Source organism: Salvelinus fontinalis, chromosome 29, assembly GCF_029448725.1.
Source record: "Salvelinus fontinalis isolate EN_2023a chromosome 29, ASM2944872v1, whole genome shotgun sequence".
NCBI lineage: Eukaryota > Metazoa > Chordata > Actinopteri > Salmoniformes > Salmonidae > Salvelinus > Salvelinus fontinalis.
This window is the reverse complement of record NC_074693.1, coordinates 22,102,598-22,129,977: the sequence shown is the minus strand read 5'-3', so window position 1 is coordinate 22,129,977 and position 27,380 is coordinate 22,102,598. Positions and strand designations below refer to the sequence as shown.

The following is a 27,380-nucleotide window of genomic DNA, read 5'->3' as shown; positions in this document are numbered from 1 at the left end:
ACCAGTGTCTGTCTGTTATTAAGACCAGTGTCTGTCTCTTATTAAGACCAGTGTCTGTCTCTTATTAAGACCAGTGTCTGTCTCTTATTAAGACCAGTGTCTGTCTGTTATTAAGACTAGTGTCTGTCTCTTATTAAGACCAGTGTCTGTCTGTTATTAAGACCAGTGTCTGTCTCTTATTAAGACCAGTGTCTGTCTCTTATTAAGACCAGTGTCTGTCTCTTATTAAGACCAGTGTCTGTCTCTTATTAAGACCAGTGTCTGTCTGGTATTAAGACCAGTGTCTGTCTCTTATTAAGACCAGTGTCTGTCTCTTATAAAGACCAGTGTCTGTCTCTTATTAAGACCAGTGTCTGTCTCTTATTAAGACTAGTGTCTGTCTCTTATTAAGACCAGTGTCTGTCTGTTATTAAGACCAGTGTCTGTCTCTTATTAAGACCAGTGTCTGTCTCTTGTTTATTAAGACCAGTGTCTGTCTGTCTCTTATTAAGACCAGTGTCTGTCTCTTGTTTATTAAGACCAGTGTCTGTCTGTTATTAAGACCAGTGTCTGTCTGTTATTAAGTCCAGTGTCTGTCTCTTATTAAGACCAGTGTCTGTCTCTTATTAAGACCAGTGTCTGTCTGGTATTAAGACCAGTGTCTGTCTGTAATTAAGACCAGTGTCTGTCTCTTATTAAGACCAGTGTCTGTCTCTTATTAAGACCAGTGTCTGTCTCTTATTAAGACCAGTGTCTGTCTGGTATTAAGACCAGTGTCTGTCTGGTATTAAGACCAGTGTCTGTCTGTTATTAAGACTAGTGTCTGTCTCTTATTAAGACCAGTGTCTGTTTGTAATTAAGACCAGTGTCTGTCTCTTATTAAGACCAGTGTCTGTCTGTTATTAAGACCAGTGTCTGTCTGTTATTAAGACCAGTGTCTGTCTGTTATTAAGACCAGTGTCTGTCTCTTATTAAGACCAGTGTCTGTCTCTTATTAAGACCAGTGTCTGTCTCTTATTAAGACCAGTGTCTGTCTCTTATTAAGACCAGTGTCTGTCTGGTATTAAGACCAGTGTCTGTCTCTTATTAAGACCAGTGTCTGTCTGTTATTAAGACCAGTGTCTGTCTCTTATTAAGACCAGTGTCTGTCTCTTATTAAGACCAGTGTCTGTCTGGTATTAAGACCAGTGTCTGTCTCTTGTTTATTAAGACCAGTGTCTGTCTCTTATTAAGACCAGTGTCTGTCTCTTATTAAGACCAGTGTCTGTCTCTTATTAAGACCAGTGTCTGTCTCTTATTAAGACCAGTGTCTGTCTCTTATTAAGACCAGTGTCTGTCTGGTATTAAGACCAGTGTCTGTCTCTTGTTTATTAAGACCAGTGTCTGTCTCTTGTTTATTAAGACCAGTGTCTGTCTCTTATTAAGACCAGTGTCTGTCTCTTATTAAGACCAGTGTCTGTCTGGTATTAAGACCAGTGTCTGTCTGTTATTAAGACCAGTGTCTGTCTCTTATTAAGACCAGTGTCTGTCTCTTATTAAGACCAGTGTCTGTCTCTTATTAAGACCAGTGTCTGTCTGTTATTAAGACTAGTGTCTGTCTCTTATTAAGACCAGTGTCTGTCTGTTATTAAGACCAGTGTCTGTCTCTTATTAAGACCAGTGTCTGTCTCTTATTAAGACCAGTGTCTGTCTCTTATTAAGACCAGTGTCTGTCTGGTATTAAGACCAGTGTTGGTCTGTTATTAAGACCAGTGTCTGTCTGTTATTAAGACCAGTGTCTGTCTGTTATTAAGACCAGTGTCTGTCTCTTATTAAGACCAGTGTCTGTCTCTTATTAAGACCAGTGTCTGTCTCTTATTAAGACCAGTGTCTGTCTCTTATTAAGACCAGTGTCTGTCTCTTATTAAGACCAGTGTCTGTCTCTTATTAAGACCAGTGTCTGTCTGTCTGTTATTAAGACTAGTGTCTGTCTGTCTGTTATTTATGTCCAGTGTCTGTCTGTTATTAAGTCCAGTGTCTGTCTCTTATTAAGACCAGTGTCTGTTTGTTATTAAGTCCAGTGTCTGTCTGGTATTAAGTCCAGTGTCTGTCTCTTATTAAGACCAGTGTCTGTCTCTTATTAAGACCAGTGTCTGTCTGTTATTAAGTCCAGTGTCTGTCTGTTATTAAGTCCAGTGTCTGTCTCTTATTAAGTCCAGTGTCTGTCTGTTATTAAGACCAGTGTCTGTCTGTTATTAAGTCCAGTGTCTGTCTGTTATTAAGTCCAGTGTCTGTCTCTTATTAAGTCCAGTGTCTGTCTGTTATTAAGTCCAGTGTCTGTCTCTTATTAAGTCCAGTGTCTGTCTCTTATTAAGTCCAGTGTCTGTCTCTTATTAAGACCAGTGTCTGTCTCTTATTAAGACCAGTGTCTGTCTCTTATTAAGACCAGTGTCTGTCTTTTATTAAGTCCAGTGTCTGTCTGTTATTAAGTCCAGTGTCTGTCTCTTATTAAGTCCAGTGTCTGTCTGTTATTAAGTCCAGTGTCTGTCTCTTATTAAGACCAGTGTCTGTCTGTTATTAAGACCAGTGTCTGTCTCTTATTAAGACCAGTGTCTGTCTCTTATTAAGACCAGTGTCTGTCTCTTATTAAGACCAGTGTCTGTCTCTTATTAAGACCAGTGTCTGTCTCTTATTAAGACCAGTGTCTGTCTCTTATTAAGACCAGTGTCTGTCTCTTATTAAGACCAGTGTCTGTCTGTTTGTTATTAAGACTAGTGTCTGTCTGTCTGTTATTAAGACCAGTGTCTGTCTGTCTGTCTGTTATTAAATGCTATGCAGCTGTAACTGATGTGAAATGGCTAGCTAGTTAGCAGTGGTGCGCGCTAATAGAGTTTCAATCGGTGACGTCACTCGCTCTGAGACCTTGAAGTAGTTGTTCCCCTAAAAGCCGCAGCTTTTATGGAGCGATGGGTAACGATGCTTCGTGGGTGTCAGTTGTCGATGTGTGCTGAGGTTCCCTGGTTCGAGCCCAGGTATGGGCGAGGAGAGGGACGGAAGCTATACTGTTACACAGCAGGAATATTTATTCTCTCATTGGCTGAGTCAGACATGCTGCTTGCTAATTGCACATTGGCATGTGTTTGTAAATGGTATTATCACATTGGTCTGTAGCTATATATATTTGTGATGTCATGTAACTGACTAAAACAGAGTATGTTTATTGCCTGGCTCAGACAATGTCAAATGTAAGGAGTTTAGTATGTGTAATATATTCTCTACCAAAGTAAATGCTGTATTAAATGTTTTTAATACATTTTGTGGTGGCTTATAAAACAGCAGCTTACCAGTGCATCTGCTTTGTGCTTCAGTTTCTTGGCTTCCTGCATGTAGTAGTCTGCAGTGTGAACTCTGCGGAGAACACATACATTGAGAATATGTCAGTCATGTCAGTTATGTTGGAAATATAAATCTGTTTGCAGTTGTGTGACTGCCTGGATTGCTTAAGGATAATGTTGTCCTCCAAACGCTGAATATGTTTCATTTTGAATGATCAATACAGAGGAACTCGACTTTGTAATCACATCCCACACATACGTCAACTTCCCTGGGTTCTGTTCTGTTCCATTTTAATCATGTTTGAGACTTAAATTAGTACATACATCATGTCATTCAATCTGTCAGTGCATCATGTCCTTCAAATTTGTCAGTACATCAGAGACAAAAAACACAATATGTGTTTTTGAAGTGTTTGGAGAAGTTAGTTAGTCATACATACTTGTTATTGAACGTTAGCCTCGGTCTTCTTGGCTCCATGTGGTCCATGGACAGAGATGAGGGGTTGGACCAAAGGTCGGAATCAGATTGACCATTACCATGGAAACTGCCAGATGGTTTGCTGTGGGTATCTTCCTCCTGTGAGATGGAGGGGTCAATTAAAATGCTAATTAGCATCCAGCAGTAAGTCTAATAATACTGTAAGGATTCATCTTGGTGATTTGGACTGCCGTTACGTTGTGGCTATGATGTATTTTTTTCTGTCCTGGCTTTAAACATATTCAGCCAATTCCCTCTCTTCAAAGCTGTTTATAACTCCTTTCAAAGGGTAATTAGATTAGATTTGCAAAAACACAGGAAATAGTGGTAGAAGCCTGGAGCAGAGAAATTATCTGCAGCAACAGCACTGTCTTCCAACTTCTCTGCACAATGAATTGTAGAAGACACGTTCTCTTAGCAAACGGAGTGGACGCAAAAGTTTCACACTTTAAAATAATAGTTTAAACCATCCATTTAAAAAATGTAAATGTAAGGTAATTGATGATGATAGCAGTACAAAAGTAATAAATACCATTTTACTGTATAATAACACCGAAGAACAACAGCTTGCCCCTACTTACACTGCTTGTCTTGGAATGTGAGAAGAATTTGCTCTCTCCTTTGCTGCGGTGCTTGTGTGAGGAAGAGGAGGATGAGGAGGAGGAGGAGAAGGGGGGCAGAGAGCAGCTGAGGGTGGGTAGTAATAAGGCGCCACTAGCGCTGCCTTCCTGGCTGAAGGAGGAACACTCGCTGGTCCTGCGCTGGCGGACGGGGGGCTCGTCGGAGAGCGGCGACAGCAGGGGAGGCAGCAGCTCTCTCTTCCTGGGCTGTTTCCTCAGAGAGCTGGGATTAGACAAATACAGAAACATTTATGAATACTTGGCCTGTCCCCCACCCCCAATACTGTGAGTTCACAGCTTTTGTAATGCAAACCAGTCTCAACTGCTATGTCATCAAAGTGGTGGATGGATGAAAAAAATGAGAAGTCTCTTGACTGTCTGAGGTATTTGTAAAATTGAGAAGTACAGGCATTATGTGCTGGCCTGAAAGAAAGCAGCTGGCCTTATTCATTCTAACAAACAGAATGTTCTGATTATTTCTGCTTTTATTATAAGACTAATTCAATGCAGCACTATACCGGTAAGGCATAAAGTACACATCCTTCTCAGTATCTGTTGGGTTTCATAAAAGAGCATATCCAACTGAAAATCTCTTGGAAAAAAAGATCAACCAATGGAACCAAGATTTAAAAAGAACTGACATTGGCATAAGATGGAGTGAAAGTTTGAGCATAACTAACAAAATTGTACGCTTTATCTAGTATAAACTAATATACACTGCTCAAAAAAATAAAGGGAACACTTAAACAACACAATGTAACTCCAAGTCAATCACACTTCTGTGAAATCAAACTGTCCACTTAGGAAGCAACACTGATTAACAATAAATTTCACATGCTGTTGTGCAAATGGAATAGACAACAGGTGGAAATTATAGGCAATTAACAAGCCACCCCCAAAAAAGGAGTGATTCTGCAGGTGATGACCACAGACCACTTCTCAGTTCCTATGCTTCCTGGCTGATGTTTTGGTCACTTTTGAATGCTGGCGGTGCTCTCACTCTAGTGGTAGCATGAGACGGAGTCTACAACCCACACAAGTGGCTCAGGTAGTGCAGTTCATCCAGGATGGCACATCAATGCGAGCTGTGGCAAAAAGGTTTGCTGTGTCTGTCAGCGTAGTGTCCAGAGCATGGAGGCGCTACCAGGAGACAGGCCAGTACATCAGGAGACGTGGAGGAGGCCGTAGGAGGGCAACAACCCAGCAGCAGGACCGCTACCTCCGCCTTTGTGCAAGGAGGTGCACTGCCAGAGCCCTGCAAAATGACCTCCAGCAGGCCACAAATGTGCATGTGTCTGCTCAAACGGTCAGAAACAGACTCCATGATGGTGGTATGAGGGCCCGACGTCCACAGGTGGGGGTTGTGCTTACAGCCCAACACCGTGCAGGACGTTTGGCATTTGCCAGAGAACACCAAGATTGGCAAATTCGCCACTGGCGCCCTGTGCTCTTCACAGATGAAAGCAGGTTCACACTGAGCACATGAGCACATGTGACAGACGTGACAGAGTCTGGAGACGCCGTGGAGAACGTTCTGCTGCCTGCAACATCCTCCAGCATGACCGGTTTGGCGATGGGTCAGTCATGGTGTGGGGTGGCATTTCTTTGTGGGGCCGCACAGCCCTCCATGTTTTCGCCAGAGGTAGCCTGACTGCCAATAGGTACCGAGATGAGATCCTCAGACCCCTTGTGAGACCATATGCTGACACAAGCACATTTGTGGCCTGCTGGAGGTCATTTTGCAGGGCTCTGGCAGTGCACCTCCTTGCACAAAGGCGGAGGTAGCGGTCCTGCTGCTGGGTTGTTGCCCTCCTACGGCCTCCTCCACGTCTCCTGATGTACTGGCCTGTCTCCTGGTAGCGCCTCCATGCTCTGGACACTACGCTGACAGACACAGCAAACCTTTTTGCCACAGCTCGCATTGATGTGCCATCCTAAATGAACTGCACTACTTGAGCCACTTGTGTGGGTTGTAGACTCCGTCTCATGCTACCACTAGAGTGAGAGCACCACCAGCATTCAAAAGTGACCAAAACATCAGCCAGGAAGCATAGGAACTGAGAAGTGGTCTGTGGTCACCAGCTGCAGAATCACTCCTTTTTTGGGGGTGGCTTGCTAATTGCCTATAATTTCCACCTTTTGTCTATTCCATTTGCACAACAGCATGTGAAATTTATTGTCAATCAGTGTTGCTTCCTAATTGGACAGTTTGATTTCACAGAAGTGTGATTGACTTGGAGTTACATTGTGTTGTTTAAGTGTTCCCTTTATTTTTTTGAGCAGTGTATATAGAATGTATTACACAAAATTCACAAATGTAACAGTACAATGGCAGAGTCATGTCTCAAGTGTACAACTAATAATGATTCAATAATCCATGCTTTCTAGGAATGCTATAAAGTTCAGAAGTTGTGGGCGGAGCTAGAAAGTTACAATATAAACATACTTTAAATCCGCCTGTGTGCATATTTCAAGACATGACATATGGGGGGTGTAGTGAGATACCAATGGGCTGTAAATAAAATTTTCATCACTCATCAAAAACGTATACTAAAAATTAGGAGGTCAATCAATCCGCCATCCTTAATACAATGAAAAAAATCAAATGATTTGTTATTGAAATAGCTTGGGCGACTGAGAAAAACAAATTGGTTCAATTTAAGGCCATGTGGCAAACATGAATGCAGGCACTAGGGATGGGGTTGTGACAGGCGGGTCTGGACAGATGAGACGTAGTCATTGTTTGTATGTGTCTGTAAGTTGTCAGTACGTATGAATACGTTGGTTTTCGTTCTTGGATTTTTAAAAAAGAACGAAAAGGAGTATATCAATGATAATTAATATAATTGAAACATATCCTTTTGGCTTGGTTTAAAGCCATAAAAAACGTTTCATTTTTCCACATGATTTTTTCAGTGCCTGACCCTCTAAGGAGGCAGCCTAGAAATAGGACTAGAAATAGCCCTGTAGTGCACTGAGGGGTCAGAATATTGATTGATCAGGCAGTGGAACGGCAGTTTGTTGAGACAGAAAGCACTTAGATTCACAGTCCTTCTAATATCCACTCATGCTCCAGAAACCTGGCCCCTCAGAGGGGAACCCAGCGGACTGCAGTCTGGATCCATGTGAGTGGGTTCTCGATATAGCTGTGTGTGTGTGTGCCCGCGTGGGGCTTCTATTAACAATAATATTTTATCCATTTCTCCATGTTAACAGATAAGAGACAGGTAAGGAAGTTGCCGTTAAATAGTTTCCTCAAAGTCATTATTGAGTTTAAAAACCAGCAAGAATGTAAAGTAGAAGCGAGAAGCCTCGCCTCCCTCCTACAGCTACAATATTTTTCACATTGTTTGCAACAACAGATTATTTTCGCCCCCGTTCCCTAAACTCATGGGGATTTTATATATGAGGGAGAAAAATGCTTAGCTGGCACAAGAGCGCCTAAAGCAGTAACGGGGGAAACGCAGTCAGAAAACCTCATTAGGATTATGTTGCTCAGGTTATTTGTCAACAGCAGCATATTTTGTCTTGTTTCACAGGCCTGAAAATGAGCAGAACCCGGGTCGGTTTAACGGAATTAATAAAAAGCATCTTTACACTCCAATCTGATTAAAAGGCTTTGAGGTTGTCTAAATTCAACTGATTTAAAGGCTTTGAGGTTGTCTAAATTCAACTGATTTAAAGGCTTTGAGGTTGTCTAAATTCAACTGATTTAAAGGCTTTGAGATTGTCTAAATTCAACTGATTTAAAGGCTTTGAGATTGTCTAAATTCAACTGATTTAAAGGCTTTGAGATTGTCTAAATTCAACTGATTTAAAGGCTTTGAGGTAGTCTAAATTCAACTGATTTAAAGGCTTTGAGGTTGTCTAAATTCAACTGATTTAAAGGCTTTGAGGTTGTCTAAATTCAACTGATTTAAAGGCTTTGAGGTTGTCTAAATTCAACTGATTTAAAGGCTTTGAGGTTGTCTAAATTCAACTGATTTAAAGGCTTTGAGGTTGTCTAAATTCAACTGATTTAAAGGCTTTGAGGTTGTCTAAATTCAACTGATTAAAAGGCTTTGAGATTGTCTAAATTCAACTGATTTAAAGGCTTTGAGATTGTCTAAATTCAACTGATTTAAAGGCTTTGAGGTAGTCTAAATTCAACTGATTAATAGGCTTTGAGGTTGTCTAAATTCAACTGATTTAAAGGCTTTGAGGTTGTCTAAATTCAACTGATTTAAAGGCTTTGAGGTTCTCAAACTTCAACTGAATAAAAGGCTTTGAGGTTGTCTAAATTCAACTGATTTAATTGCTTTGAGGTTCTCAAACTTCAACTGAATAAAAGGCTTTAAGGTTGTCTAAATTCAACTGATTTAAAGGTTTTGAGGTTGTCTAAATTCAACTGATTTAAAGGCTTTGAGGTTGTCTAAATTCAACTGATTTAAAGGCTTTGAGGTTGTCTAAATTCAACTGATTTAAAGGCTTTGAGGTTGTCTAAATTCAACTGATTAAAAGGCTTTGAGGTTGTCTAAATTCAACTGATTTAAAGGCTTTGAGGTTGTCTAAATTCAACTGATTAAAAGGCTTTGAGATTGTCTAAATTCAACTGATTTAAAGGTTTTGAGGTTGTCTAAATTCAACTGATTTAAATGCTTTGAGGTTCTCAAAATTCAACTGATTAAAAGGCTTTGAGGTTGTCTAAATTCAACTGATTAAAAGGTTTTGAGATTGTCTAAATTCAACTGATTTAAAGGCTTTGAGGTTGTCTAAATTCAACTGATTTAAAGGCTTTGAGGTTGTCTAAATTCAACTGATTAAAAGGCTTTCAGGTTGTCTAAATTCAACTGATTTAAAGGCTTTGAGGTTGTCTAAATTCAACTGATTTAAAGGCTTTGAGGTTGTCTAAATTCAACTGATTTAAAGGCTTTCAGGTTGTCTAAATTCAACTGATTTAAAGGCTTTGAGGTTGTCTAAATTCAACTGATTTAAAGGCTTCAGTCCAGACCAAAGGGTTCAATATTTCTGCACTAGATACCCGTGGCAGCTCATATATCACAGTGCTGGGAAATCATATTAAATATATGCAGTGATTAGTGGTAAAGCTCAGCTAGCGAACACTCCATCCTCCGGACTCACTACACTCGACCCCCCGACCCTTGTCACCAGTGTCCCTTTGATGAGCAGTAGGTCGCCGCAGCGCTAATTACATATCTAAAATTAGCTTTGGCGCCCTTGTCGGTGTCATGTTACCTTAAAGCTGTAGGACACAGGACACAGGACACAGCAAAGAGCTAGCAGCAGCTAAGGGTATACCATACTAGAAACATCACTGCTCCTGTGCCTCCCAGCATCCTCTCTGAGGAGGATCTACACTGGTTGGACGTAGCCATTCACAACACATACAGTACTACCACCCATCAGAGAAAAACAACAGCCTGTAAGTACACTGTGGACATCCATAATGAATGTGTACATCCCTGTAACCATTTACAGTACATAAGAGGATGCTCTACACATTCCTTTTCTCATCCAGTAACCATAGTGATGAGTTAAGTAAGTACTGCACTGTGAGCGGTTCGGCGACACTTACTCTTTTGTGCTAATGTTCTTGTGGTTGTGAATGGGTGAGATGCACGGGGGAAGAAGCATGGAGTCTTTCTCCAATCGTAACTTCTTGCTCCCGCCGACAGCGTTACAATGGTCCGACTAAAGAACACACACACAAACAGCACAGTCAGCATTGAACATACTATCAGCACTTTCTCACTGCTCCTCCATGGACAAACTCCAACCACTATCCTACAAACCAATACCAGTTAGTACCTAGAGAGAAAAAGAGTGAGAAAGGTTCTGCACTTGCCTTGTGTTTCCTCTTGGCCTTGCTAGGAGGTTTCTCAACAGGGGTAGACTGTTGACTGGCGGGGGACTGGTGTCTGTGCTTGGTGCTGGGTTCCCAGTGTTCCTGGGGCTCAACCTTCACAGGAGGGGGCTCAGGGGGGTCCTGTCCAGGGATTCTAGACAGGAAGCTCAGCTCGATCTTCACCCACAGTGACTTGATGTCCTCAAAGTCCCTGAGAGGGTACAGCAGTTCGTTCTGGACGATGGGGACAGGGGATAAGAGGGGGTCTTCCAGTAAGCCCCCAACCACACCAGGGTCTGGGATAGAGATGGAAGTGCTGCAGGTGCTGGTAAGGCTACTGACACTCAGGATATTGCTGTTGCAGTCCTTGGCTGCTTTGAGAGTCTGCAGGCTGCTGGGACCTGGGCAGGGAGGGTTAGGGACCTTGATCAGATCCTCTGGTTCAGAGTGGCACTCAGACGACGAAGACTCCGTCTCGATGAACTCCTTGGACTTGGGGAGGATCCTGCTGGGCCCCCTGTGCTTCTTCTTGTCCAGGACTGGGGCTGGGGGAGGATGAGCTGGAGTAGAAGTAGTGGTAGTGGTGGTGCGAGGTTCCTTCCTAGGGGCAGCTTTCCCACTGGTGCCCTTGGTCCTGGACTTGGGCGGCTCCAGAAGAGGCGGCGGCTCCTTCTCCTTAGGGGTAGTGCTGATGGAGGGGTTGATGGGCTTGGACCAGGAGCTGTGTTCTTCCAGGCTGGATGAGCGCTCCACTTTCTTTGGCTGCTTCTTTCCAATGCTGCGTCTGGCTGGGGCCGGCTCCACCGCCACCGCTGCTGGGGACTTTGAACTCTTGCCCTCTGAGACCTTTGGTCCAGTCTTGGGCTTGGCCTTCTCTCGGATGGGGCTGAGGAGGACCCGTTCCTTGGCGTCGGTCTGGGCCAGCAGGACGGTGGGCCCAGGCTTGCTCTTTCCTGGGGCCAGGTCCTGGCTCCCAGGTGCCTGCTGGCTGTGGTCAGGCTGGGAGCTGCAGAGCCCATGGCTCTCTCTCTCTGGCTGGGTACTGATAAGTGCTTTGTTGTGTGGGGTCACTTTGTTCAGCCACTTATCCAGCTGCCATTTGTTTGTTGATGGAGGTTCAGGCTGTGTGAGAACAAAATAAGTAGCAAGAACAAAGAATATACAGTTAGATAGATCCACGTTTGGTTTGATAGTAGACTACATAGCTTCATAAAACACTGTGTTGACTCATGAAAGTAAAATGTGATAATTCAATTGTCTCTTCAGAGTTATATGCTATCAAACCAACGAGCCAATGTCCTGATGAAGAGACCATTAAAAGAGACTCTCAGAAACTCATGAATGACTGAGTAGTGCTCCCATATTGTCTTTGTGCTAGTCTCCGACCATGCCATCTCACATCATTTGTTTTGTACCATTATGCCCCACGACAAATAGAAGTGTTTCATATGAAATCATAAATACTGTCCTGAATGATCGAAATGATAGCAAATCATTCGGAAAAGAAGTGTTGGAAATTAATTGACTAAGGAATTAAAACCACTGAGTATAAAACAGGGGATAACACATACTTTCCCTTTCACTCTTCCTCTCTGAAAGGCTCAGCCTTTAAATCCCATCTAACATGGCTTCCGGAAAACTCCTGTGTTTTTAGTAAAACATCAGTGGAGTGCAGAGAGGGAATGAGACATCCTTAAAGACAGACAGGCCCGTTTCCTGGCCCACCTGGCTGTTCCCATTGGCTCTTCCCTGGTAGACAGGAAGTCATATGGCCTGTAGAGGGCGCCCAGATGCACTGTGGTAAATATTTACCCGGGTCTAACACTCAGTGCTCCTCCGTGGAATACTACTCTGCCTGGCACTTGAGCTGCTTAAGCTGCCATGCAAGTGTCGAAGTCACTTCACTACCATCAACGGCAACAACCGGGAAAGAGGGAAAGTTGCTACTAAGTCGGGTAGTTTAATCCTATCAAAATAATAGTGATATTAGAGTAGATGGGGGGTTTTCATCCCTGGATCAAAATGTTGTACTAGTGGTATTAGTGTAATATAGTGTGTTTTCTGTAGCCTCAAATAATAGGATCAATGTTTTTCCCTTTAATATAACACTGGTTGAGTATTGGTTGATAGCACAGTAAAAGAAATATGACTGTCCCGGTTGGTTGGTACAATACAGTAAGGAGCGGTTGTGTTATACCTCTGGGGTGGCGGTCCGGGAGGCCCCGTTACACTCGCTGTCACTGGAGCTGCTCTCACTGTCTGAATCCGACTCGGAGCTGCTCTCTGATTCACTGGAGCTGGCCGAGGCGCCAGTAGAGTGGCCCGGGTCACTGGTCCGAGACGTGGCCACAGGGATGCTGGGTAGGAGAGATTGAGAGAAAGAACGAGAGAGAAGAAAGAGAGAGAGATAGAGAGAAAGAGAGAGAACATATAGAGAGGGACAGAGAGGAAAAAAAAGTATATATTTTTGTATAGATAAACATTTACTGTGTGATAGACAAAGCTTTACTGTAGCCTCATATGCCAACAGCACTACCTAGTCCTCTGTGACCCCGGACTGATCTCATTCCACTGGCGTGTGTGACTAATGCACTGATGCGCTGTGACGCAGATTTCTTTTGTGTCATCATTTTGCTAAGAGCAGCCTTGTGCTCTGCCTCATGTTCGGCGCCAGCCACACGCCCGGCCTTGTGCTCTCTCTGCTCAGCAGCGACACAGAGTTGGACGAGATGAGTCCGCCTGTCATTGACATGACTCCCAGATCCACACAGCCTGAAGACAGCTGGAGACAGCCCCATCAATCACACAGCATCTCTCTCTCTCTCTCTCTCTCTCTCTCTCTCTCTCTCTCTCTCTCTCTCTCTCTCTCTCTCTCTCTCTCTCATTAAGAGAATAACGCATCTGACATCTGATTATCAATTTCATCAAATACAACATATACAGTGACAAGAAAAAGTATGTGAACCCTTTGGAATTTGAAACGTTGTCATGTTTTTATTCAACACACCATGTAAACATTAACAGTGCAGGGTGAAAAAAGTATGTGAACCCTTGGATTTGTTAACTGGTTGACCCTCCTTTGGCAGCAATAACCTCAACCAAACGTTTTCTGTAGTTGCAGATCAGACCTGCACAACGGTCAGGAGGAATTTTGGACCATTCCTCTTTACAAAACTGTTTCAGTTCAGCAATATTCTTGGGATGTCTGGTGTGAACCGCTCTTGAGGTCATGCCACAGCATCACAATCGAGTTGAGGTCAGGACTCTGACTGGGCCACTCCAGAAGTATTTTCTTCTGTTGAAGCCATTCTGTTGTTGATTTTCTGTTGTTGTCCTGTTGCATCACCCAACTTCTGTTGAGCTTCAATTGACGGACAGATAGCATAACATTCTCCTGCTAAATGTCTTGATAAACATGGGAATTCATTTTCCCGTCAATGATAGCAAGCTGTCCAGCCCTGAGGCAGCAAAGTAGCCCCAAACCATGATGCTCCCTCAACCATATTTTACAGTTGGGATGAGGTTTATATGTTGGTGTGCTGTGGCTTTTTCTCTCCACACAACTCAACTTTAGTTTCATTTGTCCACAGTGTATTTTGGAACATATCCTGGAACATCCAGGTGCTCTTTTGCGAACTTCAGACGTGCAGCAATGTTTATTTTGGACAGCAGTGGCTTCATCCATGGTGATCTCCCATGAACACCATTCTTGTTTACTGTTTTACATATCGTAGACTTGTCAGCGGAGATGTTACCATGTTCCAGAGATTTCTGTACATTTTTAGCTGACACTCTAGGATTCTTCTTAACCTCATTGGGCATTCTGCACTGTGCTCTTGCAGTCATCTTTGCAGGACGGCCACTCCTAGGGAGAGTAGCAACAATGCTGAACTTTCTCCATTTATAGACAATTTGTCTTACTGTGGACTGCTGAACATCAAAGCTTTTAGAGATACTTTTGCAACCATTTCCAGCTTTATGCAAGTCAACAATTCTTAATCTTAGGTCTTCTGAGATCTCTTTTGTTCGAGGCATGGTTCACATCAAGCAATGCTTCATGTGAATAGCAAACTCAGATTTTGTCAGTGTTTTTTATATTGCAGGGCAGCTCTAACCAACATCTCCAACCTCGTCTCATTGATTGAACTCAAGGTTAGCTGAGTCCTGACTCCAATTAGCTTTAGGACAAGTCATTAGCCTTGGGGTTCACATACGTTTTCCAACCTACACTGTGAATGTTTAAATTATGTATTCAATACAGACAAGAAAAATACAATAATTGGTGTGTTGTTTGTTTCAGGACACTGTGTTTGTCTATTGTTGTGTGAATGAAGATCAGATCAAATTTTTGACAAAATAATGTCGAAATCCAAGTAATTCCAAAGGGTTCACATACTTTTTCTTGCAACAGTAACTGCAGAACAAAGGAAATTGACATCATGCTTTATAATAACCAATTTATTCTCCTTATTGAAAGTGTCAACACTAGACTAGCTGAAGAAGATGTTGCAGGGGTGTATGGTACTGTGGGCCTGCTGGAGAAGGTAACAGCTCTAGCGGTTGATGATAAATGCCTTCAGGAGGCCGTTTGCTTTCTCACCACCTACGTACTTCATATTCCACACTCTTTCAACTCTCTGTCATGCTACTGGTTCATCTGTTGGATCCGCTTTATAACACAATAAAACCCACACTACTGAACACAGAAGGATGGTGGCACGGTAATTGTGGAGGATGGGCTCGTGCTAATGGCAGAAGCGGAATTGGTGGAATGGTATAAAATACAACAAACACGTGTTTGATGTCATTCTATTGGCTCTCTTCCAGACATTATTGTGAGCCGTCCTCGCCTCAGCAGCCTCCACTGCTACTGAAGCCATCTAAAGACGCTCCATCCACTATAGTCTAAAGACCGGTTATAGAGGACCTGAGACACACTGGACAGGACAGTGGAAATTAAACATGATGTGTAATACATTTACATTTAAGTCATTCAGCAGACGCTCTTATCCAGAGCGACTTACAAATTGGGTAATGATGGGGGTCTTTTTGTCAACACCCCATTGATGATTGTGTTTTTCTGTAACAGGGTGAGGGGGCATATGGCAACTTGGAGATCAAATCTGGGACAGAGCCGTGGCACTAGGCTCTGGGACATAGCGGTGGTACAAGGCTCTGGGACATAGCGGTGGTACTAGGCTCTGGGACATAGCGGTGGTACTAGGCTCTGGGACATCACCGTGGCACTAGGCTCTGGGACATAGCGGTGGCACTAGGCTCTGGGACATAGCCGTGGCACTAGGCTCTGGGACATAGCCGTGGCACTAGGCTCTGGGACATAGTGGTGGCACTAGGCTCTGGGACATAGCGGTGGTACTAGGCTCTGGGACATAGCGGTGGTACTAGGCTCTGGGACATAGCGGTGGTACTAGACTCTGGGACATAGCGGTGGCACTAGGCTCTGGGACATAGTGGTGGCACTAGGCTCTGGGACATAGAGGGGGTACTAGACTCTGGGACATAGTGGTGGCACTAGGCTCTGGGACATAGCGGTGGTACTAGACTCTGGGACATAGCGGTGGCACTAGGCTCTGGGACATAGCCGTGGCACTAGGCTCTGGGACATAGCCCTGGCACTAGGCTCTGGGACATAGCCCTGGCACTAGGCTCTGGGACATAGCGGTGGCACTAGGCTCTGGGACATAGCGGTGGCACTAGGCTCTGGGACATAGCCGTGGCACTAGGCTCTGGGACATAGCCCTGGCACTAGGCTCTGGGACTTAGCCCTGGTACTAGGCTCTGGGACATAGCGGTGGTACTAGACTCTGGGACATAGCGGTGGCACTAGGCTCTGGGACATAGCGGTGGCACTAGGCTCTGGGACATAGCCGTGGCACTAGGCTCTGGGACATAGCCCTGGCACTAGGCTCTGGTACATAGCCGTGGTACTAGGCTCTGGGACATAGCCGTGGCACTAGGCTCTGGGACATAGCGGTGGTACTAGGCTCTGGGACATACCCGTGGCACTAGGCTCTGGGACATAGCGTTGGCACTAGGCTCTGGGTCATAGCCCTGGCACTAGGCTCTGGGACATAGCGGTGGTACTAGGCTCTGGGACATAGCGGTGGCACTAGGCTCTGGGACATAGCGGTGGCACTAGGCTCTGGGACATAGCGGTGGTACAGGCTCTGGGACATAGCGGTGGTACTAGGCTCTGGGACATAGCGGTGGCACTAGGCTCTGGGTCATAGCCGTGGCACTAGGCTCTGGGACATAGCCGTGGCACTAGGCTCTGGGACATAGCGGTGGTACTAGGCTCTGGGACATAGCGGTGGCACTAGGCTCTGGGACATAGCCGTGGCACTAGGCTCTGGGACATAGCCGTGGCACTAGGCTCTGGGACATAGTGGTGGTACTAGGCTCTGGGACATAGCCGTGGTACTAGGCTCTGGGACATAGCGGTGGCACTAGGCTCTGGGACATAGCGGTGGCACTAGGCTCTGGGACATAGCGGTGGTACTAGGCTCTGGGACATAGCCGTGGCACTAGGCTCTGGGACATAGCCGTGGCACTAGGCTCTGGGACATAGCGGTGGTACTAGGCTCTGGGACATAGCGGTGGCACTAGGCTCTGGGACATAGCGGTGGTACAAGGCTCTGGGACATAGCCGTGGCACTAGGCTCTGGGACATAGCGGTGGTACTAGGCTCTGGGACATAGCGGTGGCACTAGGCTCTGGGACATAGCCGTGGCACTAGGCTCTGGGACATAGCGGTGGCACTAGGCTCTGGGTCATAGCCGTGGCACTAGGCTCTGGGACATAGCCGTGGCACTAGGCTCTGGGACAGAGTGGTGGTACTCGGCTCTGGGACATACCCGTGGCACTAGGCTCTGGGACATAGCGGTGGCACTAGGCTCTGGGTCATAGCCCTGGCACTAGGCTCTGGGACATAGCCGTGGCACTAGGCTCTGGGACAGAGCGGTGGTACTCGGCTCTGGGACATACCCGTGGCACTAGGCTCTGGGTCATAGCGGTGGCACTAGGCTCTGGGACATAGCGATGGTACTAGGCTCTGGGACATAGCCGTGGTACTAGGCTCTGGGACATAGCGGTGGTACTAGGCTCTGGGACATAGCGGTGGTACTAGGCTCTGGGACATAGCCGTGGCACTATGCTCTGGGACATAGCCGTGGTACTAGGCTCTGGGACATAGTGGTGGTACTAGGCTCTGGGACATAGTGGTGGCACTAGGCTCTGGGACATAGCGGTGGTACTAGGCTCTGGGACATAGCCGTGGCACTAGGCTCTGGGACATAGTGGTGGTACTAGGCTCTGGGACATAGCGGTGGCACTAGGCTCTGGGACATAGTGGTGGTACTAGGCTCTGGGACATAGTGGTGGCACTAGGCTCTGGGACATAGTGGTGGTACTAGGCTCTGGGACATAGTGGTGGCACTAGGCTCTGGGACATAGCCGTGGCACTAGGCTCTGGGACATAGTGGTGGTACTAGGCTCTGGGACATAGCCGTGGCACTAGGCTCTGGGACATAGCGGTGGTACTAGGCTCTGGGACATAGCCGTGGCACTAGGCTCTGGGACATAGCCGTGGCACTAGGCTCTGGGACATAGCGGTGGCACTAGGCTCTGGGACATAGCGGTGGTACAGGCTCTGGGACATAGCGGTGGTACTAGGCTCTGGGACATAGCGGTGGTACTAGGCTCTGGGACATAGCCGTGGCACTAGGCTCTGGGACATAGCGGTGGTACCCAGGCTCTGGGACATAGCGGTGGCACTAGGCTCTGGGACATAGCGGTGGTACTAGGCTCTGGGTCATAGCCGTGGTACTAGGCTCTGGGACATAGCCGTGGTACTAGGCTCTGGGACATAGCTGTGGTACTAGGCTCTGGGACATAGAGGTGGTACTAGGCTCTGGGACATAGCGGTGGTACTAGGCTCTGGGACATAGCCGTGGCACTAGGCTCTGGGACATAGTGGTGGTACTAGGCTCTGGTACATAGCCGTGGTACTAGGCTCTGGGACTTAGTGGTGGTACTAGGCTCTGGGACATAGCGGTGGTACTAGGCTCTGGGACATAGCGGTGGTACAGGCTCTGGGACATAGCGGTGGTACTAGGCTCTGGGACATAGCGGTGGTACTAGGCTCTGGGACATAGCGGTGGTACAGGCTCTGGGACATAGCGGTGGCACTAGGCTCTGGGACATAGCCGTGGCACTAGGCTCTGGGACATAGTGGTGGTACTAGGCTCTTGTACATAGCCGTGGTACTAGGCTCTGGGACATAGTGGTGGTACTAGGCTCTGGGACATAGCGGTGGTACTAGGCTCTGGGACATAGCCGTGGCACTAGGCTCTGCAGTGAAACAGTGCCATGTGTCAAATAACTACACTGTGCCATGGACCAATAGCTATTTACTAACGTCCAGCTTGTCTGAGCCAGGTCAAGTCCTTAGAGGAGTAGCTAACTCTCCTGCCCCCAGGGCTTGCCTAGCGTCCGTTTGGTTCCAAAGCAGGATTCTGAGGCTCACAGCCAGTTCAGGTTAATAATTAAAGATAAAGGAAGAGGACAAGGCCCTGTGGGTAATATTGTGTGGCATGGTGTTTCTATGACCTGCCCTAGCAGTGCCCGCCGCTGCCCGTTGCTAGTAGGATGGCAGAGTAGGAGGAGGACATGGCATCTTGCTCTGCTCACGTGTTAAAGCCCAAGCCCAAGAGGCTCCTGGGAGCTGTTCTAGCATAGCACCACTGACTGTCTGTCTGTCTATCTGTCTGTCTGTCTGTCTGGGCCAGCACAGCACCATTGTCTGTCTGTCAGTCTGGGCCAGCACAGCACCATTGTCTGTCTGTCAGTCTGTCTGATCTCTCCTTCATTAGCTGAGGATGGTGCCAGCAGAAAGAGAGCCAGCACTAGAACAAGCCAACAGTAAAGGACCATCAATCTACACACATCACTCTGAGATAACCCTAGCTGAAATGATAAGGCAACCATTGACAGATCCATGGCGTACTAGGAATAGTTTTAAGAATACCCTCTTTTTCTACATTCCAAATACTTTTTATGTAAGTAGAATTACTGTGGCTTTCTCCAATACCCAAGTGTTGTCCATGTCATTCTCTGGAAGAAGAAACGTAATTAGTATCCTAGGTCCCATTAAACTGTTTAAAATAGACTTCTAGGAGACATTCTTTCTTTCACCACTCAGTCTCTCCAAGTAGTGCTTGTGCATGTAAGTAATTCATAAAAGGGAAGGGCTAATGTTCTATTTGAAAGCGTGAAGAACAACAGCGTAGTAAGGTCACTTAATTTCCTTTGTCCACTTGTTGGAGGTGAGCCTCAGCTGACAGCTGATAGAATCCTGTGGTGAATTGTGGGAAAATAAGGGTCTGGTGTCTTTTGAACAATGGCTGCTGTCTGCTTTCAGTGTGTTCACCTCGGTCTAGCCCACTAACCTCGGACCTGCTAACAGGCTCTGCTCTCAGAACACCCTCCTAACCTCTCTAACCTGTCTCTGTTATCTCGGTGCTCGCAACAATGAGCTGCCTTTCACACAGCAGACTTTAAAGACATTTAGAAAAAACATCCTCCTCTGTCCATGGAACTGGCTGCTCCATCCAGAGTGATGAAATTCATGGCAGGCAGGGGGGAAATAATGACTAATTTGCTGCCGTAATACATCATCCCAGTTCAGATGAAGGTTATTGACATATAACAGAGAAAATAAACAAACAGTTGCATACATCTCTAATGCATACAACTACTATAATGTCTTTCAATCACTGGCGTTCAAAAGGCCACACACATCTCACACATTTAGATTTGAACACCAAACGTGGCACTATTAATCTGCTATAATTTAAGTAAATAAATGGCATTCATAATTAATGGGTTTTCCAATTTCTTCCTCATTCCAAAACAAACTGGATGGAGGGCCTTCAGGAACCGACTGGGAGTGGAGGAAGCAAGTGTCTCACAGCAGAGAGACAGTAGCCCAAGGCAAACCCCAGACAAATCCCAGGCTCCACACAAGGACCTCTGGGAATGTGATAGGAGGGTACTGCAAAATCAACAGCTTCTAACTCACCACACAGTTCACACACAGTTCCAGTGCATATATTTAACCATTTATGCCAGCTAATTAATTTGAGTCTTCAAGATTCTTCTAGGAGCTGTCCAGATATAGATTCACAGTGAGTTTTAAAGAGGGGGCAGCTCTACTGTATCATTCCATTGAGTCACATTATCAGATTATCTACAGTTATGTACAACTGTTTGAACAAGACGCTGCCAGACAGACCCAGACAGAATCCTGATGTAGTCATTACACAAACCAAACGACTTGGAGCATTCATTAAACATTTAATAAATAAGTCAAGTTAGGATATTTCAAACTGTTTACACCATAAATATTCAATGTTTAGTAATGAAGCAATTTTCCAGGCCAGTGCAATTTGGAGAAAAAAAATTGATATTTACAACTCACAATATTTCTCACTCACTCACATACATACATACATACATACATACATACACATAATACATACATACATACATACATACATACATACATACATACATACATACATACATACATACATACATACATACATACACATAATACATACATACATACATACATACATACATACATACATACATACATACATACATACATTCACATAATACATACATACATACATACATACACATAATACATACATACATACATACATACATACATACATACATACATACATACATACATACATACATACATACATACATATACATACACATAATACATACATACATACATACATACATACATACATACATACATACATACATACATACGGGAGCAATATCTATCTATCTCCAATGGGATCTTTAATGGTCACAACAAGGCCAACCTCCAGTGATCCCGCTGCCAGGGGCTGGCTGAATTGGCAACTTTAGGAACAGTCTGCTATCGATGTGTGATTTTCTCCTTCTATTTACACTGATACCATAATCCTCGATCAATACGGCCAATAGACAGAGGCCGCTGGCGGAATTGATGAGGCGAGTGGTGGAGGAGCTAGCCTTCAGCCTCAGACAGTGGAACTAGAGAGAGAGACAGCAGAAAGAGAAAGAAGAGACAGATCTATCAAAGGAAGAGGCAGGCAGGGCTGGAGGCTAGCCCCTGAAGGTGGTGGGTGGTGGAGAAGAATCATTAAATCAGACCTGGGTACAGACAGAACACATCTACATTTTGGAGGGAGCCAGCTGACTGGCTGCTGTAACGGTGAGCCAGTTCAGACGTGCCAGTCCCTATTGATCTGGCTGACTGGCTGCTGTAACGGTGAGCCAGTTCAGACGTGCCAGTCCATATTGATCCGGCTGACAGGCTGCTGTAACGGTGATTCAGTTCAGACGTGCCAGTCCCTATTGATCCAGCTGACTGGCTGCTGTAACGGTGAGCCAGTTCAGACGTGCCAGTCCCTATTGATCCGGCTGACTGGCTGCTGTAACGGTGATTCAGTTCAGACGTGCCAGTTCCTATTGATCCGGCTGACTGGCTGCTGTAACGGTGAGCCAGTTCAGATGTGCCAGTCCCTATTGATACGGCTGACTGGCTGCTGTAACGGTGATTCAGTTCAGACGTGCCAGTCCCTTGCTTCTTCCTTATTTGTTTGTACTTTCTAATGTTTTAAACATCTATTGCTGATGAGGCGCTGGGCAACCCTGAGCAGGTTACATTACCATTCCCTCTTACCCCCAGAATCCCATATTCTGGAGGAAGAACTCTCATTTTCTACTCTTCAATAAAGTCTCATCCTTAATTATAGATGAAGAAATTTGAGCAGGTCTATAGAGATGGAAACCTATGCTGCTGGCTCTCTCTCTCTCTCTCTCTCTCTCTCTCTCTCTCTCTCTCTCTCTCTCTAATTTATTCAACTTAAGGGGCTTTATTAGCATGAGAAACATGTGTCCATTGCCAAAAGAAGTGAAATAGATACTAAACAAAGGTGAAATAAACAATAAAAAATGAACAGTTAACATTACACTCACAAAAGTTCCAAAGGAACACAGCCATTTCAAATGTCACAGTATGTCTATATACAGTGTTGTAATGATGTGCAAATAGTTAAAGTACAAAAGGGAAAATAAATAAACATGAATATAGGTTGTATTTGCAATGGGGTTAGTTCTTCACTGGTTGGATTTGTTTTTGAATTCTTTATGGGTCTGTGTAATCTGAGGGAAATATGTGTCTCTAATATGGTCATACATTTGGCAGGAGGTTAGGAATTGCAGCTCAGTTTCCACCTCATTTTGTGGGCAGTGTCTTCTCTTGAGAGCCAGGTCTGCCTTCAGCTGCCTTTCTCAATAGCAAGGCTATGCTCACTGCCACTGTGTACTCTCTGTTTAGGGCCAAATAGAATTATAATTTGCTCTGTTTTTTTGTAAATTATTTCCAATGTGTCAAGTAATTATCTTTTAGTTTTCTCATGATTTGGTTGGGTCTAATTGTGTTGCTGTCCTGGGGCTCTGTGGGGTCTGTTTGTGTTTGAGAACAGAACCCCAGGACCAGCTTGCTTAGGGGGCTCGTCTCCAGGTTAATTTTTCTGTAGGTGACGGCTTTGTTATGGAAGGTTTGGGAATCGCTTCCTGTTAGGTGGTTATAGAATTTAACAGCTCTTTTCTGGATTTTGACAATTAGCGGGTATCGGCCTAATTCTGCTCTGCATGCATTATTTGTGTTTTACATTGTACACAGAGGAAATTTTTCCAGAATTCTGCATGCACAGTCTCAATTTGGTGTTTGTCCCATTTTGAGAATTCTTGGTTGATGAGCGGACTCCAGACCTCACAACCATAAAGGGCAATGGGTTCTATAACTGATTCAAGTATTTTTAGCCAGATCCTAATTGGTATGTCGAATTTTATATTCCTTTTGATGGAATTGAAGGCCCTTCTTGCCTTGTCTCTCAGATTGTTCACAGCTTGTGGAAGTTACCTGTGGCACTGATGTTTAGGCCGAGGTATGTATCCTTTTTATGTGTGCTCTAGGGCAACGGTGTCTAAACCTTTTTTGGAACACCATTATTTTGGTCTGGTGCTTCTGGTTGGGGACAGAAGCACCAGATCATCAGCAAACAGTAAACATTTAACTTCAGATTCTAGTAGGGTGAGGCCGGGTGCTGCAGACTGTTCTAGTGGCCTTGACAATTTGTTGATGTATATGTTGAAGAGGGTGGGGTTTAAGCTGCATCCCTGTCTCACCACCCGGGCCTGTGTAAAGAAATGTGTGTGTTTTTTCTAATTCTAACCGCACACTTGTTGTTTGTGTACAAAGATTTTATAATTTTGTATGTTTCCCCCAACGCTACTTTCCATCAATTTGTATAGCAGACCCTCATGCTAAATTTAGTCAAAAGCTGTTTTATATCAACAAAGCATGAGAGACTTTGCCTTTGATTTGGTTCGTTTGTTTGTCAATTAGGGTGTGCATGGTGTATATGTGGTCTGTCGTACGGTAATTTGGTAAAAAGCCAATTTGACATTCGCTAAGTACATTGTTTTCGCTGAGGAAATGTACGAGTCTGCTGTTAATGATAATGCAGAAGATTTTTTTTAGGGTTGCTGTTGACACATATCCCACAGTAGTTATTGGGGTCAAATTTGTCTCCACTTTTGTGGATTGTGGTGATCAGTCCTTGGTTTGAAATATTAGGGAAGATGCCAAAGCTGATGCTGATACAGCCAATTGGAATTTGTGGTCTGTATATTTTATTATTTCATTTAGGATACCATCAACACCACAGGCCTTTTTTGGTTGGACGGTTTGTATTTTGTCCTGTAGTTCATTCAAGGTAATTGGAAAATTCAGTGGGTTCTAGTAGTCTTTAATAGTTGATTCCAAGACTTGTATTTGATCATGTATGTATTTTTGCTGTTTGATCTTTGTTAGAGAGCCAAAAAGATTGGAGAAGTGGTTTATCCATTCATCTCCGTTTTGGATAGATGACTTTGTGTTGTTGTTTGTTTAGAGTTTTCCAATCTTCCCAGAAGTGGCTAACCACTTGGCTACCTGCTGCCCATTTGTCATTGTTGTTCATTTTCACAGGTTGTCTGCTTGACATTTTTAGATTTGATAGGGAAGCTGAGGGGTCAAATATACTGTTTAGGTTTTCTACTGCCAAGTTTACACCTACACATTTTGTCCAGAAAATTGTCTACAAGGTATTGAATTTGTTGTTGTCTAATTGTTTTTTGGTAGATTTCCACACTATTTTCCTTCCATTATAGCATTTCTTAATACACTGCTCAAAAAAATAAAGGGAACACTTAAACAACACAATGTAACTCCAAGTCAATCACACTTCTGTGAAATCAAACTGTCCACTTAGGAAGCAACACTGATTGACAATAAATTTCACATGCTGTTGTGCAAATGGAATAGACAAAAGGTGGAAATTATAGGCAATTAACAAGACACCCCCAAAAAAGGAGTGATTCTGCATGTGGTGACCACAGACCACTTCTCAGTACCTATGCTTCCTGGCTGATGTTTTGGTCACTTTTGAATGCTGGCGGTGCTCTCACTCTAGTGGTAGCATGAGACGGAGTCTACAACCCACAGAAGTGGCTCAGGTAGTGCAGTTCATCCAGGATGGCACATCAATGCGATCTGTGGCAAAAAAGTTTGCTGTGTCTGTCAGCGTAGTGTCCAGAGCATGGAGGCGCTAGCAGGAGACAGGCCAGTACATCAGGAGACGTGGAGGAGGCCGTAGGAGGGCAACAACCCAGCAGCAGGACCGCTACCTCCGCCTTTGTGCAAGGAGGAGCACTGCCAGAGCCCTGCAAAATGACCTCCAGCAGGCCACAAATGTGCATGTGTCTGCTCAAACGGTCAGAAACAGACTCCATGAGGGTGGTATGAGGGCCCGACGTCCACAGGTGGGGGTTGTGCTTACAGCCCAACACCGTGCAGGACGTTTGGCATTTGCCAGAGAACACCAAGATTGGCAAATTTGCCACTGGCGCCCTGTGCTCTTTACAGATGAAAGCAGGTTCACACTGAGCACATGAGCACATGTGACAGACGTGACAGAGTCTGGAGACGCCGTGGAGAACGTTCTGCTGCCTGCAACATCCTCCAGCATGACCGGTTTGGCGATGGGTCAGTCATGGTGTGGGCTGGCATTTCTTTGTGGGGCCGCACAGCCCTCCATGTGCTCGCCAGAGGTAGCCTGACTGCCAATAGGTATCGAGATGAGATCCTCAGACCCCTTGTGAGACCATATGCTGACACATGCACAATTGTGGCCTGCTGGAGGTCATTTTGCAGGGCTCTGGCAGTGCTCCTCCTTGCACAAAGGCGGAGGTAGTGGTCCTGCTGCTGGGTTGTTGCCCTCCTACGGCCTCCTCCACGTCTCCTGATGTACTGGCCTGTCTCCTGCTAGCGCCTCCATGCTCTGGACACTACGCTGACAGACACAGCAAACCTTTTTGCCACAGCTCGCATTGATGTGCCATCCCGGATGAACTGCACTACCTGAGCCACTTGTGTGGGTTGTAGACTCCATCTCATGCTACCACTAGAGTGAGAGCACCGCCAGCATTCAAAAGTGACCAAAACATCAGCCAGGAAGCATAGGAACTGAGAAGTGGTCTGTGGTCACCACATGCAGAATCACTCCTTTTTTGGGGGTGTCTTGCTAATTGCCTATAATTTCCACCTTTTGTCTATTCCATTTGCACAACAGCATGTGAAATTTATTGTCAATCAGTGTTGCTTCCTAAGTGGACAGTTTGATTTCACAGAAGTGTGATTGACTTGGAGTTACATTGTGTTGTTTAAGTGTTCCCTTTATTTTTTTGAGCAGTGTATTATTCAGTACTTTTGGCTTTGATGCCTCATGATTGAGCATAACTCTGTTCAAGTAGAGTGTGATTTTGCTGTGATCTGATAGGGGTGTCAGTGGATTGACTGTGAACACTAAGAGACTCTGGGTTGAGGTCAGTGATAAGTAGTAGTCTACAGTACTACAGCCAAGAGATGAGCTATACAGTGGTTGCTCCACTAAAAGTTTTGCGATTATGCAGACTTAGAGGTAAATTGTGGTTTAGTAGAGTACACTGCATCACCACTTCATTGCTCCAGACCAGCGCAAGGGGGAGTTAGAGCACTGATTATGCTTTTGGTTCTTACTGTGTCTCTAACTGACAATGAATGGGCGACATAAACCTAAATAGAAACTAATAATTGTGGACGACTTCAGTATTACTTACTGAAACTGTTGTTACACTAAGGTTTTTCTTATTTGATTTTGTTAGGATTATTTTGCGCTTACTGTTGTACTGTAGCCCACTCCCGAACGGTCACGTTGTACAGCGCCTGAGTGGTGCAACGGTCTAAGACACTGCATAGCAGTGCAAGCTGTGTTGCTACAGATGCTGGTTCAGTACCTGTGCCGGCATCAACTGAGAGACCTATGAGATGACTGTAGGTTTTTGGTTTCTCTCCCTCTAAAAACAGAATTAAATATTTCTAAAAAACAAACTGCCTTTATTTACAAATGAGTAACATTGTCTCACCCCATGTTCAAGAATGGCCTTTTTCTTGCTCATTTTACATGATTTGAAAACAAAATAATCTCCAAAATATTGTTATTTTTAAACAAAGTGATTATTATTATTATTGATATATAATTATATAAAAGCCCCTTGGATATTCTCACAGATATATTATTAACCCTGTTATTAGCAGGACAATACTACACACTACTGAACACATTTTTTGTCCATTAAAATAACATCAAATTGATCAGAAATACAGTGTAGACATTGTTAATGTTGTAAATGACTATTGTAGCTGAAAACGGCAGATTTTTTTATGGAATATCTACATAGGCGTACAGAGGCTCATTATCAGCAACCATCACTCCTTGGTTCCAATGGCACGTTGTGTTAGCTGATCCAAGTTTATAATTTTAAAAGGCTAATTGATCATTAGAAAACCCTTTTGCAATTATGTAGCACAAATGAAAACTGTTGTTCTAATTAAAGAAGCAATAAAACTGTCCTTCTTTAGACTGTATCTGTATCTGGAGCATCAGCATTTGTGGGTTCGTTTACAGGCT

At 44.6% G+C, this 27,380-nt stretch overlaps 1 protein-coding gene across 1 annotated transcript in view; it reads right to left on the bottom strand.

The window, feature by feature from the left end:
- The window catches only part of LOC129827608 (AF4/FMR2 family member 2-like), a 344,455-nt gene that overhangs the window by 22,132 nt on the left and 294,943 nt on the right, over positions 1–27,380 (bottom strand). The window contains exons 11-16 of the mRNA XM_055888597.1: positions 12,434–12,593; positions 10,237–11,358; positions 9,967–10,082; positions 4,353–4,614; positions 3,734–3,870; positions 3,303–3,366 (exon numbers count right to left, since the gene is read on the bottom strand). Of these exons, the coding sequence (XP_055744572.1) occupies positions 3,303–3,366; positions 3,734–3,870; positions 4,353–4,614; positions 9,967–10,082; positions 10,237–11,358; positions 12,434–12,593 (1,861 nt within the window). The remainder of the gene's footprint in view (positions 1–3,302; positions 3,367–3,733; positions 3,871–4,352; positions 4,615–9,966; positions 10,083–10,236; positions 11,359–12,433; positions 12,594–27,380) is intronic.